The sequence below is a fragment of the Sycon ciliatum genome, chromosome 1 (assembly GCF_964019385.1).
Source record: "Sycon ciliatum chromosome 1, ocSycCili1.1, whole genome shotgun sequence".
In the NCBI taxonomy this organism is placed as follows: domain Eukaryota; kingdom Metazoa; phylum Porifera; class Calcarea; order Leucosolenida; family Sycettidae; genus Sycon; species Sycon ciliatum.
Genome location: NC_088643.1, coordinates 17271873 through 17288431, shown reverse-complemented (window position 1 = coordinate 17288431; position 16559 = coordinate 17271873). Strand labels below are relative to the sequence as shown.

At 47.1% G+C, this 16559-nt stretch overlaps 2 protein-coding genes across 2 annotated transcripts in view; both read right to left on the bottom strand.

Moving 5' to 3' along the window:
• Positions 1-157: 157 nt before the first annotated feature.
• Positions 158-9095, bottom strand: LOC135815536 (type II phosphatidylinositol 4,5-bisphosphate 4-phosphatase-like). The gene is made up of 9 exons (XM_065328855.1): positions 8869-9095; positions 7810-7958; positions 5521-5627; positions 4734-4848; positions 4398-4447; positions 3839-3938; positions 2644-2677; positions 1388-1405; positions 158-875 (listed from the first exon to the last, which is right to left on the bottom strand). Exons 1-9 carry the CDS (start codon positions 8921-8923, stop codon positions 808-810), a joined length of 696 nt encoding a protein of 231 aa, XP_065184927.1. The 5' UTR covers positions 8924-9095; the 3' UTR covers positions 158-807.
• Positions 9096-12578: 3483 nt separating this feature from the next.
• LOC135815508 (type 2 phosphatidylinositol 4,5-bisphosphate 4-phosphatase-like) overlaps positions 12579-16559 on the bottom strand; it is an 11476-nt gene continuing 7495 nt past the window's right edge. Inside the window, exons 7-9 of the mRNA XM_065328819.1 lie at positions 14842-14872; positions 14484-14504; positions 12579-13199 (exon numbers count right to left, since the gene is read on the bottom strand). Coding sequence (XP_065184891.1) covers positions 13120-13199; positions 14484-14504; positions 14842-14872 — 132 coding nt within the window. The 3' untranslated portion in view covers positions 12579-13119. The remainder of the gene's footprint in view (positions 13200-14483; positions 14505-14841; positions 14873-16559) is intronic.

Below are 16559 nucleotides of genomic sequence, written 5' to 3'. Positions count from 1 at the left end.
TCCCTGGGCATGACAGACAGCAGTACACAGCAGTAGATAGCCACACAACAGGAGCAACACTTGATACTGACAACTGTTAACGTTTCGACCGTATATGTCTTCTTCAGAATGATGTTAAGAAGAAGGCATACTCTCGCACACCCCGTTTGCATCAAATCTGGCAACCATGTGGAACGCTCCAAAGTCTCGTTTATTGATGCTGCCTTATTTGGAGTTATTTCTGCTCCATGCAGCCATAGGCCATGTGCGTTTACATTGTAGAAGAAAAAATCAAGAATGAGCACGATTGGACAGTTTCGCTGTACGTACTCGCGTGAAAAGAAAGTAACAAAATTAATTCGGATAGATGTGTGGCGGTGTACACCACAACGCAGTCAAGGGAAAAGAGGGAGAAAGCAGCATGTGTGCACGGTGTACATAATGCAGCAAAGTTAGGAAGTCTGCGACTAACACGGGGGAAAAAAAGGTCTGCGTTGATGCTTTGCTTCTTTCGACCTGTAGGGTGTATACTGAGTTACACAGCCGCGTTTTTTAAGACAGGATGAAGCATGTGGGGAAACATAGCTAGGGTGAAGTTAGCCAGCCTATCTATGGCCTACAGGGATGGGTCGATGGCCGTGTTGTTTGCAGGTCCCCTATTAAGTATTAGGTGGGCTACAAAAGCAGCAAAGGGCAAGCAATTGAAAAGGGGGAATAGCTACACTTAGAAGCAATTCTGTCTTGACCGAACCAAACTCGGCTGCGCACATGCAGTGCTAACTCTCAACCTTGTCTTAAAAATGAGCTAGGCCTAGTGTTGTCAGGAGTTCAGCTGCTCACGGAGGTGAAGCAGAGATAGGCACGCGCTAAAAAGAAGATACTTCCGAAGAGACATGCTGCAAAACAGAGAGAGAAAAGAACAGAACACAGGGAGTCACTTTTCACAGTCACACAAAACAGCTACGGTTTAATACAGGCTACCAGCACACATGGACTAGTTACAGAGTAGTCGAAAGTAGATTCTGCCAACAATAGGCATTGAAGGATTAGGCAATAGAATCCAACAGGATGCACACAATGTAAACGGCTGAAGTAAAACTGCCATTCACAGAACAGCTCATAACCACGGCCGCCAATACTCTTCATTCAAGCAAAACAGCAGAAATACAGTGATATGAAGCGTCGAGACTATCGACATTCTGCCAAGCCAGATAACACCAACACTTCACCACTTTCGTCTAGCTGAAGCCAATTCCTGACACGAGCACCGGCTTTGCGCAGGTCAGTGTGTTACTACGGACACGGGGACGTCCGTCTGACCGACTTGCACGTCAGCCGTGAACTGTCATATCTCATTTTATTATTATTATTATAATGGTCTAAGTGGGTTCCAGCAATGTAGACTCACTGGCACAAGCAGAGTACACTGTACAGGACAAAACAAAAGAGCAGAAGGAATACAACAGACATTACTTGTGGATACCACATATACGTACATCATTATACTGTAGGCTGAAAGCTGAGACGCTCCCTTCCTACTTGAATCCCAATCGAACTCGCGCACTTCCACCGAAACTGGGTGACTGCGCCCTACTAGATGGGGATTTGTATGCAAAATGTCACTAAAAGCGCCATTTCGTTCTTATAAAAGCACGGATGACCGCGATTGGCCCATATGTTGTAGTCTTTTGGACGCTGAGTCGACTGGTTTTGGTCCGAAAAGGCTGCGATGCAGCGTTCCTCCATTATTCCCAATCGAACATGGTTGAACAAGCGGTCACGTGCTCCTGGGTGCCCAAATCACCTGGCCACCACGCCAGCAGGCGATAACTTTCACACCAAGGTTCAACTCGAGTGACAGGACGGCACCCAAAAAAGGTCAAACAGGCTAGTAAGTTGTACCCTGCAGGCACGGTGACCAGCTGACTGGTGTACGCAGGAGCACGTGACCGCTTGTTCAACCATGTTCGATTGGGAATAAAGGAGGAACGCTGCATCGCAGCCTTTTCAGACCAAAACCAGTCGACTCAGCGTCCAAAAGACTACAACATATGGGCCAATCGCGGTCATCCGTGCTTTTATAAGAACGAAATGGCGCTTTTAGTGACATTTTGCATACAAATCCCCATCTAGTAGGGCGCAGTCACCCAGTTTCGGTGGAAGTGCGCGAGTTCGATTGGGATTCAAGTAGGAAGGGAGCGTCTCAGCTTCCTCGGACCACGACCATTCGACTCAGCACCCCGAAGACTACAACTGGTGAAATTTTGATTTTTGCCTTAACTTCCCCTTTAAACTGTGAATAACAAACAATAAGAGGACAGAGAAAGTGTTTTTGTAACTGTGAATATACTAGTGCACCGGACATGCAGCTTCAGGCCTCGTTAATATGGATGGTCGGATAGATATTGAGCCAGGTACTCTCCTGCTCAGGTACTGCTTCGACACTGCATCCTCATGTGATGAGGTAGCAAAGAGTGGACTTGGCGGTGTAAACAATTTACCGGACTTATGATCATTGCATCACGAAACTCATGGTTTATCAAGACAAAGGTGATGTAGCACTATACCAAGTTAGTATGGGGTCATATTGCACCCTCCCCCCCCCGCCCTTCCCAGAGGGTTACAGTACGAGCCCTAAAAATAGTAAAAATAAGGGAACCTTACGTCCATGGCTTGCCGAATACTCAGCCACCAGCACCTATCAACAACAACAACAACAAAAACAACAAACAAGTCAAAAGGAAAGATCAGTAAAAACTTACTAAAAAGTGAACTAACTGCCCGACTGTGCAACAATACACCCAAGCTCACTAAATGAACAGTACACTGCAAGCAGGCATACGCATACTGCATACGCATACTGCATAAGTATTGCATGTATTCTACGAGAACCCACGCTAAATTCAAGTAAAGTAAACTCACTAAACTGTCTACTCTGCAAACCGGTCTAACAGTGGGGGTGGGGGGGGGGGGGGGGACGGGGGCGGCGGCGACAGTGTCGATTCACTCATGTTCTCTGCTTGTAGTTGTCGGAGAGAGCGGTGCCACCGAGATTGTTTCATCTACTTCGAAGCACCCTCCCGACACACAGCAACAAGAGTCCAAACTTCCACCTGTATAAGCCCTCGGCGGAATGGCATAATCATGAGTGTGCACGTAATGCTTGTGAGCACATACATGTAGTTCAGGAGTGAAATGAACAGCGCGAACAGTCACACACACACCATTGGACGCCCATCGCCGGAGGCGATGATAGCGATGCTACAGCAGAAGCCATAGCAGACACACACACACACACACACACACACAGGCTGGTCCTGAACGGCGCCACCAGTGCACACTACTTACCGTATTTTCCGGAGTAAAAGCCGCACTTTAAACACTTGTAGCTCATCCCAAAAAAAGTTTGGCCTGGCTTATACTACGATGGTCAAATGAACCGTGCACTACTAGTACATGTACAGGGTAGATGACTGTATTGAGTGCCGCTTACACTTCAGTGCGGCTTATATTCCGGAAAACACGGGTAATCATTGCAAGCGGAGCTCTTTCAACCAGCAGACTGGCACACCCTGAACTAGTTCGTTGGCTCAGCCATGTCTGCTGAATCTCGATCATCCACCAAGACTCTCTTGGGGTTCCCTGTAAAAAGGCGATGACGCCTATTGGGAATTCCCTAGTAAAATAAGAATAAAAATAAAATTAGCTCATGACAAGCAAGGTCCCGGGTTCGAGTCCTGGTGGGTCTGGAGATTTGTTCTCTTTTCAGGCAGTTCACTTCCCCGACTGATCCTTTGAATTTGAAGTTCTCCCAACCCTTTCAAAAACAAAATAAATAACGCCTGGTACATGTACTTACAACTCCGGCGATTGAAATAGCAAAGAAGAACAAGCCGAGCAAGAGGTAGAAGAGGCCCCAGGTCTGTGCATGCCTACGCATGCGCGCTGTGACGGGTATTCTACGAAGCGGATAGGTGGAAGGCAAGAAACACATACAAATAAATTCATTTTTTTAAAAGGCCCTTCGTTCATGAATAAAATGGGGAGCGGGTTCGGGCAGATTTCTCCTTCTTTTTTCAGATTGCGCGAGCGAAATCTGAAATATACACCAAGCTCACAGATGCAGGTGATAGGGGATCAACATTATGCAGTCCACACAACAGCATGTGCATGGACTCAGTGAAGGGAGTTCAATAGAATACATTAGTAACAGGACCCATCTAGCAGCTGCCTTATTCCTCCGGTACCGAGCACTCGTGCATACAAAGAATATGGGCAAAGTGACAACGGGTCAAGTACCAACATGTGGCAGCCATGCACACACACACGCACACACACACACAGACACACACACATGCACACAGACACACACACGCACATACACATGACGTTCCAACAGACTGTACCATTGTTCTTACACATGCAAGCAGCTTGTACATCGGCGAGCACTGTAGCCACGAGGCCGCCACTGCCAGGGTAAAACAGAAACAAAATATGCACACACAGTAGAGTTCAGACATCTGAAAACTTGAAAGCTACACATTTTCACAACACACACACACACACACACACACACACACAGAGTCTTGGAGTCCAGGTGCCGGTACATGTACATGTATACACAAGGGCTCACCAGTATGAATATCTAAGTGATAAGGTAACAAACACCCAATCGACCTCTTGTCGTAAAACCCATACATGTACATGCACGTGAAATGCACTGTAGAAGCTCAACAGTGCCGGTAAACCCTTACGATTTTAACGGTTTGACACTGAGGGCAAGTGAGCTGATTGTTTGATCCCCCGCGCGACGCGGCAGCGGCTGTGTTTCTGGGACGCATGTTCGCAGGCACAGTGACAGTGCGACCGCTGCACAAACGAGCACAACACAACACAAACATTCAAGCACAATGCAAAAAAGGAGTCCATGTACTTCGAAGTAGGCATGTACCTGTGCAGCCAAATCCGACCCTGTCAACCTCACGGCGCGGTACCAGCACCAACAACATGCTTAGACGTTTAATGAACAGTTGCACTTCCGTCACAATTAAGATCGGATTTCGTCAGTTGCCGCTACAAAGTGTCTAACTGTGACTTGTACTTGAAGTTGAATGCTGCAAGCCTATGCACAACAGGGTTTCGGCATGCACCATACACACATGAAGCGCAGCGGTAGTAACGAGTGCATCACGAGAACAACTGGCCATCACAAACGTAGTCCATGGTGCTATGCCACCTGGTCACCGGCCTTGTATATCCACCTACTGCTACTATAGTGGTGGACGATGAAATCCAACCTCACGAATGAGCCAGAGCTGCATAATTATTTGAAAAACTCTGGCTCACGCTCGTATACGTGTGTGTCCATTTGTCAATAAAACAATTCCCATACCCTCTTAGACTATACAAAGATCAGACGTCTAAACAGGAATGCACATTCGCTCTCTTGTAATTGGGTCTACCGCCCACTTGATTATGCGAATTAAAATAAAACAACAACAGTAGCGCTCAAGTCGGGGGTGCCAGTGAACTGCAACATACCAGGTGACACGCGGGCAGTTGACTCGGCGAGCCGTGGACGAGCACGTCAGCAGGCAGTTGCAGACGCAGCGGAAGTACATCTTGCCCAGCGGCGGTGCATCCACGGGCTGTGGACAAGCACCAACATATGCACAGGCATTACAAGAGAAAACCTAATAGCGTAGTGTATTCTGTCTCGTATAGATACCTGCTTTGAATACAAGCCTGATTTTCAAGCTTCACTATTGGCACATGAGCCTGGTTCTAGTGTTCACTGTACTTCACTAACTGAACAGACATAGTTGGTTGGTTCTCGCAGAAAGAGGAGCAAAGCGTCATGCAAGGTCAAGGCGCACAGCGCGAATTCTGTAGTGTATGGATTCTTGTCTACCCTTCTTCCTTCTCTTTTTCTTTATTCCTTTCTTTTCTTTTCTTGCCGTGGTTGGCTATCACCCCTCTCTCGCACTTTGCGTGCCAATTCGTCATAGACCACGGGTTGAGTGAAATAAATAAATAAAATGCCAATTTCTAATACAAGACTCCATATTGGACTGTTCACTGGTGTTACTCTCCCGGAGTCATACCACCACGTCATGCAAAGACGCCTTTTTTTCTCCGGCCCCGGGTTGAAAATGTACAGATAAGGCTTGACAGTAGAGAGGTTCTGCTATACGTGAAACGCAGAGAAATCACGTAGGCCCGGGAACTCTCTTCGCGTTCCTGTAACGTAAAGAAAAGCTGTTCTGCTCTACGTTCACGTAGAGAAATCACGTGGAATGTGTACTGGGACTTTCCCCTTCCATATTTGGCAGTTTTCTGCCTGCAGTTGATAGATACGCAGCAGATCCGTACGCATTTTCTCTGCGTGTGCCACAACGTAGAGAATCTCATCTCCGCGTAGAATTCTGGACCCAAAACACGCGAAGCCGTAGACTCTAACCCAGACACCTGCTCTCTACGTGATTTCTCTACGTTTCACGTATAGCAGAACCTCCCTATTTATGACGTCAAAACGGCCAGGGAGTAGTAAGTTCACGTCAGATTTCTACTTTGGATTCACTAAGGTGTGACTTTGCTATTAGCAATAGACACCCTTTAATAGCAAAAAACGTTATGTTGTAACGGTATTACCGTAAGGGGGAAAATACCGTGGTTTGGGTTCGACCTTTAGCAAGATGCACGCTATTTTTAGTACGCTGTTGCCACGAGAATAGCTTTTATTTCGCGCGGTACAGCCATTAAAAAAAAGAAGTAAATTATCGTGTCCGTTCCCAAAGGGAACTCACGACGGCCGCTAACACCCGGTAAACCCTAGCGGCAGATGCAGCGCCTAACGGTGGGGGTGAGCGGATAAGTCTCACAACCACTGGCACAAGTGCCGAGAAAGACCCCATTAGCCGCATCCAAAGCGACCACCTGGACAACCATTAAATGGTTTTGTGTCACCATATACGCGATACAAGGTGAAATACATACGGAGAATACGGACTATGCAATATTTTGCTAAAAAACGTACCGTTTGTCACAACGATAAATCAACCCCATAACGTTTTTACGCTGCAGCTTCAACGCCATTTGGGTGATCAAGGCACGGGTACCGTAAAAAAATAGTGTTACCGTTGTTTGCTAAGGGTGTCTATTGCCTCAGCGTGTGGGTGCATAGCAACCCACGCATGTCGTATGCAGGTGTGATTTTGTCTTCGCCACCAGTTGTCACCCCACCCCCATTAGCCAACCCAGTCAATTTCAAAGGCTATATCACCGTGCTGTGAGTAAGACCACTTGAAATGTGCTTGGATCCATACAAAACCTGGATCCATGTGGATCCAGTTTTTTGAATTTTTGAAATTGTTGCTATGCTGTGACGCAGGACTTTCAAGCCCTATTGATTCATGCGCCTACGTTTTCGATAAGCACTTCCACGTGTGCACAGAGAAACACCAAGGCACACGGTGCAGCGGCAGGTGATCAGCAATCTTAGTACAGTAAAACCTGTCAATGCGACCACCTGGATAAGGCGACCACCTGTCCTAGAAGACCACTGAAACCAGGACCAAGGGATGCTGTTTCCAGTCAAATGACCCTGGTAACAGGGACCACGTTATGAAGGTCCCTCGAGCGGTCATCTTGGACAGGTTTCAGGCACGTGCACCCCCCCTAGAAATTTCGACCTAGGTTCAGCATGCACTTTATGACTATGAATGATATGCACCAGCCATCCTACACATGCATTGAATGCGGCCGTGCACCCCCCCCCCCCCCAAAAAGGGGGGACCAGCTACGCCCCGGCTGTTTCACTGTGTTGCTTACCGTGGCCTCTTTGCACTGGCTGCAGGTGATCACACGCAGGCTAGGCCGGCTGGCGAAGGTCAGACTTGCTCGGCACACGTCGCACACCCTGCGACTGTTCTCGACGGACGTGTAGGGAGGTGGTGGCTCACGCTGGTCCTCATCCGATCCTGCGACAGCGACAGCGGCAAAGAATGCAACACAATGACAGGTTGATGGCAGCAGGCACGTATGAAACTCTCTCTCTCACACACACACACACACACACACACACACACACACACACACACACTACTACTACTACTACTACTACTACTACTATCAATCAGCTACCCCTTGGGGTCACGCCGCCCTCCACTCAGAGAACTGAGCGCAAGGTGAGGGGCAGTGGCGCAAACAAAACAGAAAGTACAGCAAAATGAATTGAAAAAAAGGAAATCAAAACAAGCTGCCATATTGATGGAAAGGGACTCACAAACAGAGGAAGTAAATATCACAAACCACACAAACCACACACACACACACACACACACACACACACACACACACACACACACACACACACACACACACACACACACACACACAGAGCATCTCAACGTTGTCATGCAGCAGACGAGGGTGTGGTGAAATCTGTCTCCACAGAATAACGCAGACAGAGTTGGTAGGCCTGCATGTGGATATCAAAATTCAAATTGGGCTCTCTCTCTCTTTTAAATTGTTATTGGCTCACTTGTAAATAGTAATCAGGAGCCTCAGCGAACTCCAATTGGAGTTCTTAGAGGCCCTCGTAGCACACAAGAGCACTGTGCTCCTTTATAATTATGAAGAAGGATGAAGTATAGGCCCGATAGGGAGAAGCTGGCTAGAGACTCAGTAGAGCGTAGAGTTGAAAGAATGTGAAGACTTCTTCGCGGCCACTCAAAAAACCGCAAGCATGCACATAGAACAGCAAACAAACAAACGCTGGCAACGAGAGCTAGAGGCAAGGACGTTATGATAAAACTAACTTTACTTGGAGAGTCCCACCATGTCAGTGACGGTGTGGCTATTACGACTCCCTCATGAGCTGCCGCTTACCGTTGATAGTATTCGAGACGAGAGGGGCTCGTTCCATTTCTTCCGAGTTAGGCATTTTGGCTCGACACCGCGCAAACACTGTCACAGATACGGTTTTCTTCAGGTCAGGCCGGCAATAAATCTCCAGCCCGATTCTTTGCAGAGTCCACTCGAACGTCCAGACCCAGCAGAACTACAAAAGAAAAAGCAGACTGAAGAAGAAACACTTCATGCGACCAGTGCAGCCACAGTCTTGCTTCGCAGTTTGTGCCTCTTGCTTGATCCGAAAAGTGAAAGGTCATGCATGTGCGTGTCAACATGACGCCACAAAGTGTGACCTTGACGTCAAGTACTCAGTTTGAAACTACCGGTACCGCGTACCGTACCGTCCTTATGACTTTTCGCCTTTTTCAAGTAAAGTTTTTGTCGTTTTGTCACTTTTGGTTTTGTGTAGATCTACAAGTAGTTTTGACTTTCTGCCTGTCAGTGCTGCAGTTTCCGCAGGCCAGGCTACTGTCGTACTGAAGCATGCGAGACGGCCGGATCCGGAAGTTGATGCCTACTTCAAGTACTTGTAAGGTTTAGCGCCAATGCACTGATTGAATGTAGTTGAAAATGCTTGGAGCTACTGCCTCCAATACAAAGATAATCATCTAGCACAGACACAAACTACCGTATTTTCTCTAATAAAATCCCAGATCGCCAACAAAATCTCTCATGGCAGAGCAGGTACTAGCAGCTAGGTATAGGTAGAGCTGTCCTTGAAATCATAATAGGGTTTGAAAGTGCTACGTCACAGCAAAAATTCACTAATGACCTGGATCCAGTTTTTGTATGGATCCAAGCACATTTCAAGCGGTCTTACCCACAGCAAGGTGATAAAGCCAGTGAAACTGACTGGGTTGGCTAATGGGGGTGGGGTGACAACTCAGGGTGGCGAAGAAAAAGTCACACCTGCATACGTGAGTTGCTATGCACCCACACACTGAGGCAATAGGGAGGTTTTGCTCTACGTAATTACTTATGAAAATCCGTATGTCGTACGCGCCGGGGAGCGAGGGCAACTTTCATACGTAAATCTCTCTACGGATTTCCGTAGGAAAGCTCTTTCCTACCTTGGGTCCTCCGTAGGACTTTTTGAAATATTTTTTCGCATTTTCCGCATTTGTTCATGGCAACATTCAAGCCGCGCGAAACACAAGGTACACACACCGTACACCACGTGCAAAATATCATGGAAAACGCGGTTTCGGTTCATGGTGCATGCGGTGGGCGCATGCAGCCAACGCGTCTCCAAAGCAACAACACATGTTGAGCAGTCGTGGAGAAATCACGTAGAGCGAAACCCAACAGCTCTGATTTTTACGTATGAAAATTCCGTGCAGTTCATACGTTATTTTCATACGTAATTCCGTAGAGCGAAACCTCCCTAATAGCAAAGTCACACCTTTGTGGATCCAAATAGAAATCTGATGTGAACTTACTACTCCCTGGCTGTTTTTGACGTCATCACTTTCAAGCCCTATGAACAGGGCTCTGGCTTCTATCAGAGCGGAAAACACGATACTGTCCCCACAGAATGACGCAGAAAGAATCCTCAAATAATTATAATAATTACACGCATGCTATTTTGCGGGCGTAAACAGGTCATATGCCAGGGTCCACACGGCTTTATTTCGTATGTGTGGCGTGGGGCGGTCATCACGTGACGCGCCATGCCTGGCGCGCTATCCCATTAGGGGTGAAACGGTTCGGGTAAGGAACCGGTTTTGGAACCGCCAGCTGAAAAGAATCGGGTACCCGTTTCGTCAAATTTCGAACCGAAACTCCAAAAATCTCGTTCTTGTACAAATACATGTACATGTCAAGTCTACTCAAGATTTTAAATGTCTTACCTTACGATCCCCACTCTTCCAAAGAGTTCTCCGGTCATTATCTTCTTCGCACTTTGTACTTGGACTCTCCGATGTCTCAGTCTTGTTCGTAAAAATGTTTTTTTCTCAAAAATAATTGTCGCGAAAACATTTAGTCGGTCTGGAGAAAAGAGTGCATGGAACCGATACCCGAACCGTGGGAAACAATGCTGGCATTCGGGTGCCCGAACATGAAAAACATGGAACCGTTTCACCCCTATATCCCATACATACATATACAGTAACACCTGGTTTGAAAGAGACCACCCCACGGTGTAAGGAAAAGCGGTCGTTAAAGCCAGGTGGTCTTTAGAATCAGGTCCCACAGTGTCTGTGCAGAACTGTTGGTACATGGAAAACGGTCGTTATAGAGCAGGTGGTCACTAAATCGAGAGGTCGCTTACACCAGGTTTTACTGTGCTTGGAACCCAAAGCTATCTCTGTTGTGTGACAGTAGTGAGTGTGCAACTGATTCTTTCTATCTCCATGCAAAGAGTTGTCCTTTTGTTGATTGTTCGACTACCACTACTTTTGTCGCAGGTTTACACCGCCTAGCGCCTGCTTGTAAGTACATGTACTCTGATTGGCTCAATCCCTAGGCAACGATCACATGACATGTCGGAATCCAGAGCGACTCTGAGTTGTAACCACAGTACGAGCTATGTTACGTAACCCGTGCTACAAGTGCTCAATACCACGAGGGCAGAGCCGAAACACAAGCCAGCAACGGAACTAGGCCGAAGTATGTTGTTACCGTCAGAGTTTCGTCGTGATCCTCCAATCCTCAGAAAACAAAGTTCAACATACTTCAGCCTAGTTCCATTGCTAAATTGTGAGCTGTAACTATAATTTTTCTAAACAATCGTCGCGGAGACAGTGAGCGTAAAATGGCAATGAATAAAACAAAATTGCGCAGTCATAACAGTGTAAAAGATAAATGTACTAATTTCCAAAATGTTTTCGCGATAATATTGATTGTTTTTGTTATTTGAAACTCGGGTATTGAGCCAATAATAAAAGTAGAAAGGAAAAGGACATATGGAAACGAGTTAAGAGTAACTCTCCACCACTGTAACTAGATACTATATACAGTCAGAAAGTGCAACAACTTGGCACAAAACTGACAGAGTACTGAGACATTCGACGTCCTGACACCTAGCTTCAACACATCTCCGTAGCGCTAACCGACAGCCTTCCAACTTGGAAGGTTCAAGGTTATGGAAAGACCAAAGAGGGGAAGGCAAGCGCAACGAAAACGAGCACAAGCTACCAGTGACAATCGACATTCTTTGTTCCGTTGGGACTGTAGCTTGTGCTCGTTTTCGTTGCGCTTGCCTTCCCCTCTTTGGTCTTTCCATAACCTTGAACCTTCCAAGTTGGAAGGCTGTCGGTTAGCGCTACGGAGATGTGTTGAAGCTAGGTGTCAGGACGTCGAATGTCTCAGTACTCTGTCAGTTTTGTGCCAAGTTGTTGCACTTTCTGACTGTATATAGTATCTAGTTACAGTGGTGGAGAGTTACTCTTAACTCGTTTCCATGTCCTTTTCCTTTCTGTTTTTGTTATTCCTAATTTTAAATACAGTGACGACTTTCCATGATCCACTGATGAGTGTCATGCGAAAATGTTTTGGAAATTAATGCATTAAATTTTATCTTTTACATTGTTACGACTGCACAATTTGTTTTACTCATTGCCATTTTATAATTTTTCTCTCTGCTGGCTACTGTGTGTACAGGCTCCACGTCACGTTTTGAGCGCTCTTCAACGGGTGGGGGACTCTGCTTATACTCTCAGTCATAAGCGAACAATACCAAGCAGTCATCTCGACAAAAATGTGACTGAAAAGTTGTGAAAACCCTAAAGCCAACAGGGTTTCCTAGAAAATAACAGGGTTTCAGGTACGGAATAGTGCTAGGAAATACACGTCAAAATGTGAAAGCCGTCGTGCGCTGGCAGCTCAGCTGCAATTCAGCAAAGGCTACACTGTCCAACGAGTCATAGTGAACGAATCTCCTAATATTTGGTATAAAGTAAGAAAGAGAGCACTGCCCCGGCTCAAATTATTTCAGATTCCGATAAAAAAAGAGAGTTCAAAATGGGTTAATTCGGTGCAGGTGCCCAATAAAAAAAAAGTGCCCAGTGATAAATCATGCACAGTGCTAGCAAGAATAATGTGTCTATATTGTCAATGCTCGTGCAACACAGGTACGATAATAGTCCTAGGAAAGCAGCCTACGTGCGCTGTACAAAAACTACAAAACAAAACAAGACGCCTGTGTGGCGTCTGATACCAAATAATCTTGCCATCGGGCAACAAAATAGCAGCTTCAATTCTGTGATCTCTTTTTTTCTTGCTTTTTCACTCCACTGGCGCCCCGTGAACAGCGCAAAAGTACATCAAACCCCGCACAAGGAAGTACGTTCCGCTGCCGTAAAAGCCTGCAGCCACAAGACACACGCAGAGAGAAACATGAATGTCGTGCCTGGTTAAAACTCGGCCGAGTCGGCCGGTCTTGGTGGGGCAATGTGCACTCCCCATTTCGTCGCCCTGCGGTGCTCAGAATCACTGGAACGAGGCGCAAGCTAGGTCGCAATTGCCAACGAACGAGTGATTTTAAAAGAAGCCTCCGTCTCGGGATTTCATTCATTTCACAAAGTAGGGCTGAAACGATCATTCAATAACTCCTAACGATCGACCGTTATCATCAACGATCGATATATTGGTTTTATCGATTCTTGTCAGCTCTACCCGTGCACCTCGAACACCAGTTTATGAAGAAATTCCATGATACCTTTGCTACGTTAGAAATTTGTGGCACCGCACTGTTGACATCTGTAGATATCTGGCTGGTTTTATTAACATGAACTAGAGAATTTGAAACTCGGATGTTGAGCCATAAATATATGTAGAAAGGAAAAGGACATAAGAATCTTGTCATCACCCTCTGGCAGCTGCTCTTCTCCGACCTCTCCCACAAATGAACCGAAAAGACAAAACAAAGTCTTCTCTCCCAATCTCTTTCAAAGCTGCAAATCAATTTTACTTCGCTTGAAAGAACATTATTGTACTAGTATTCACTATCTGATGGAGTGCAAGGGCTAGAATACTGTCACTGATATGCATGCATAAAAATCGTTAGCACTCGTTGAACACTAACGATTATCGATTACACTCTTAACGATCGTTATGCGAGTTATCGGTATAATTGTTTCAGCCCTATCACAAAGGAAAAATTGTGGCTGAAAAACAAGATCCCAAGCCCTGAGGCATGCTTTAATGGGGTCTAGGTGCGCAGCCCCAACACACATAGTTGGGAAACAGTTGGATGAAGTTGTTAGCATTGCAAGGTAAAAGCTGCTTTCAGCTGTCAAGTTTCTTCACATATCCTACGGCCCGAGGGCCAAGCGAGGTCTCTCTCTGCATCTGAGCCCCGCTGGTTGCATCTTGAACGGAAGTCAGAAGCCTGCCGGCCACCACCTCCTTTATGCCGATGCACTGTCGCTGGTACTGGCAGCCAGACAGGCTCGCCAGCTAACGCTAGTCCCCACCATAACCACCAGAGCATCTCATGCCTAATGGTGTCCAAATACACGTAACAGACCAGGCTCGGTAACTATTCCCCATCACGATCACCAGAGCATCTAATGACTAATAGTGTCCAAGGACACGTACAGCGACAATAAATAATGCAACCAGAATGAGCACCACAGAACATAACTTACCGACTGGCACCACGAATACGCCTGCAGGTCAGGGGCACAGAATGACATACAAAAGAAAGCTGTCATCAGCAGTGAACTTACTATCTGAGAATTAACTTGACGAATGGCTCAACTTCGCCAAGGAGTAGGGATGCTTAAGTCAGCAGTGAACTTAAGATCTGGGAAATTTTAGTCAGGGGACCCTTTGGGATTCTACTGTACTACAAGCCATAGGCACCATGGGAAGGAAATCGCGTGACACGTCCATTAAAGGTTCCTTTGTGTGCAGATAAACGGAAAAAGAGTGGAGGATCATGCATTGTACAATGCTGGACGTGATGCAGCTTCTCTTCATCTCTGTTCTCGTGGTCCAACTCACCTCCATTGACAGATAGCTCAACCGTCACCACCTGACACAGGCACAAAAACAGCAGAGCAAACGCACGGGTGTAACGATTAGCTCTCTACCCGTGTTAGGAACATGACCGGGAGAGGCGTACAATCATGGATGAATAGCTCAAAGTGTGTGCAGCAGACTACCCTCATATCGTAACCAAGTCACCATGTATTCTACTTCACAGTGTATGTCCTCAACCAAACCACTCAACAATCTGGGAGGGGGGGGGGGGATCTTTTGACCACCGGGGTATATTGCAGTGCCCTTCAACTGCGACCAGTGCAGTTCCAATGGTGAGCATTGACGCAGTTGTGAAACTTGGTAACATTGTCGCTAGAAATCACTCTGCTATTTCGTTACTTACCTCGCAGTGCTCAGGTTAGACACACTCGTCAACGAAGAGACAAAGGAGAGAGAGAGTGTGTGTGTGTGTGTGTGTGTGTGCTTGGTACAGTAGAGGTTGGTTGCATTTTCGAGTGCTCTGACCTCAAGTTGTTTGTGTCACGTAACACAGCCCTGTCCGTGTGGTGTAGACCAGGGCAGGGCTGTGGTGACCTCCGCCAGTGGCCTTGCAAGCTACTGCGGAGTTGTTGTTGCACCGCACTCACTGCACAAGTAGTCGGAAAGTTCATTTTGAGAATTTCGAAAATTTGAATTTGGAATGGTGAGGAGGACGACGACGAAGTCCAACCAGACAGAGAGGAGAAAGGAAGGAAGTGGTGGTGGTGGACGTGGAGCTGCTCTCGCTTTCGCGACGTGGAATGTTCGTTCCCTTGTCGAGGACTCTGGAGACGAGCGGATCTGCAGAAAGCGGCAAAATAATAATTTGTCGATCGATCGTAAATTGGATTTCTTGGTCGCGGAGCTTCGGAGATATGGGATTGCTATCGCTGCGATCCAAGAGACAAAGTGGTTCGAGTCCGATGTCTGGAGAGCTGATGGCTATACGTTCTTACACTCAGGTCGTCGTCTACCAAATGGCGATGGTCCTGCGCGTAGGAACGAAGGTGTTGGAATTATGCTGAACCCAGGGATGACGGAGGCTTGGAGACGTGCTGGTGAGCAGTGGACCGCTGTAAGTTCGAGATTGGTTGTGGACCGTCTCAAGCTCGCGGAGGCGGGGGAACTTCGAGTGCATGGCGAATGGCAGAGAAGGAATGATTTGTATGTGACAGTTGTGAGTGCGTACGCACCAACCAGTAAAGCTACTGCACCCGTCAAAGATCATTTCTTTACAGATTTGCAGAGGGTGGTCGATGGTGTGCCAGCCAGTGATGTTCTGTTGCTGCTTGGTGACTTCAATGCTAGAGTTGGCAGCAGCAATGACGCGGGAGACGAATGGAGGGCTGTGTTGGGGAGATACGGTCACGGTGCGCGGAATGATGCTGGTGAGCGGCTTCTGATGTGGTGTGCTACCAACGGGCTGTCTGTAATGAACACCCATTTCCAGAAACCTGTGTCGAGGCGTGGGACCTGGATGCACCCAGCTACGAAGCAAACCCATCTCATAGATTTTATCATCATGAGGCAGCCACACCGTCGCTTTTGTCTTGATGTCAGCGTAATGCGCGGTGCCAACTGTTGGACAGACCACCACATGGTTCGCAGCAGGATTCTACTTGATCGTCCATTGTGCCGCAGGCCTCGCCCTGTGCCGAAACCCGCACCTGTTGCTGTCGGAAAGCTGGGTGACCCGGCCG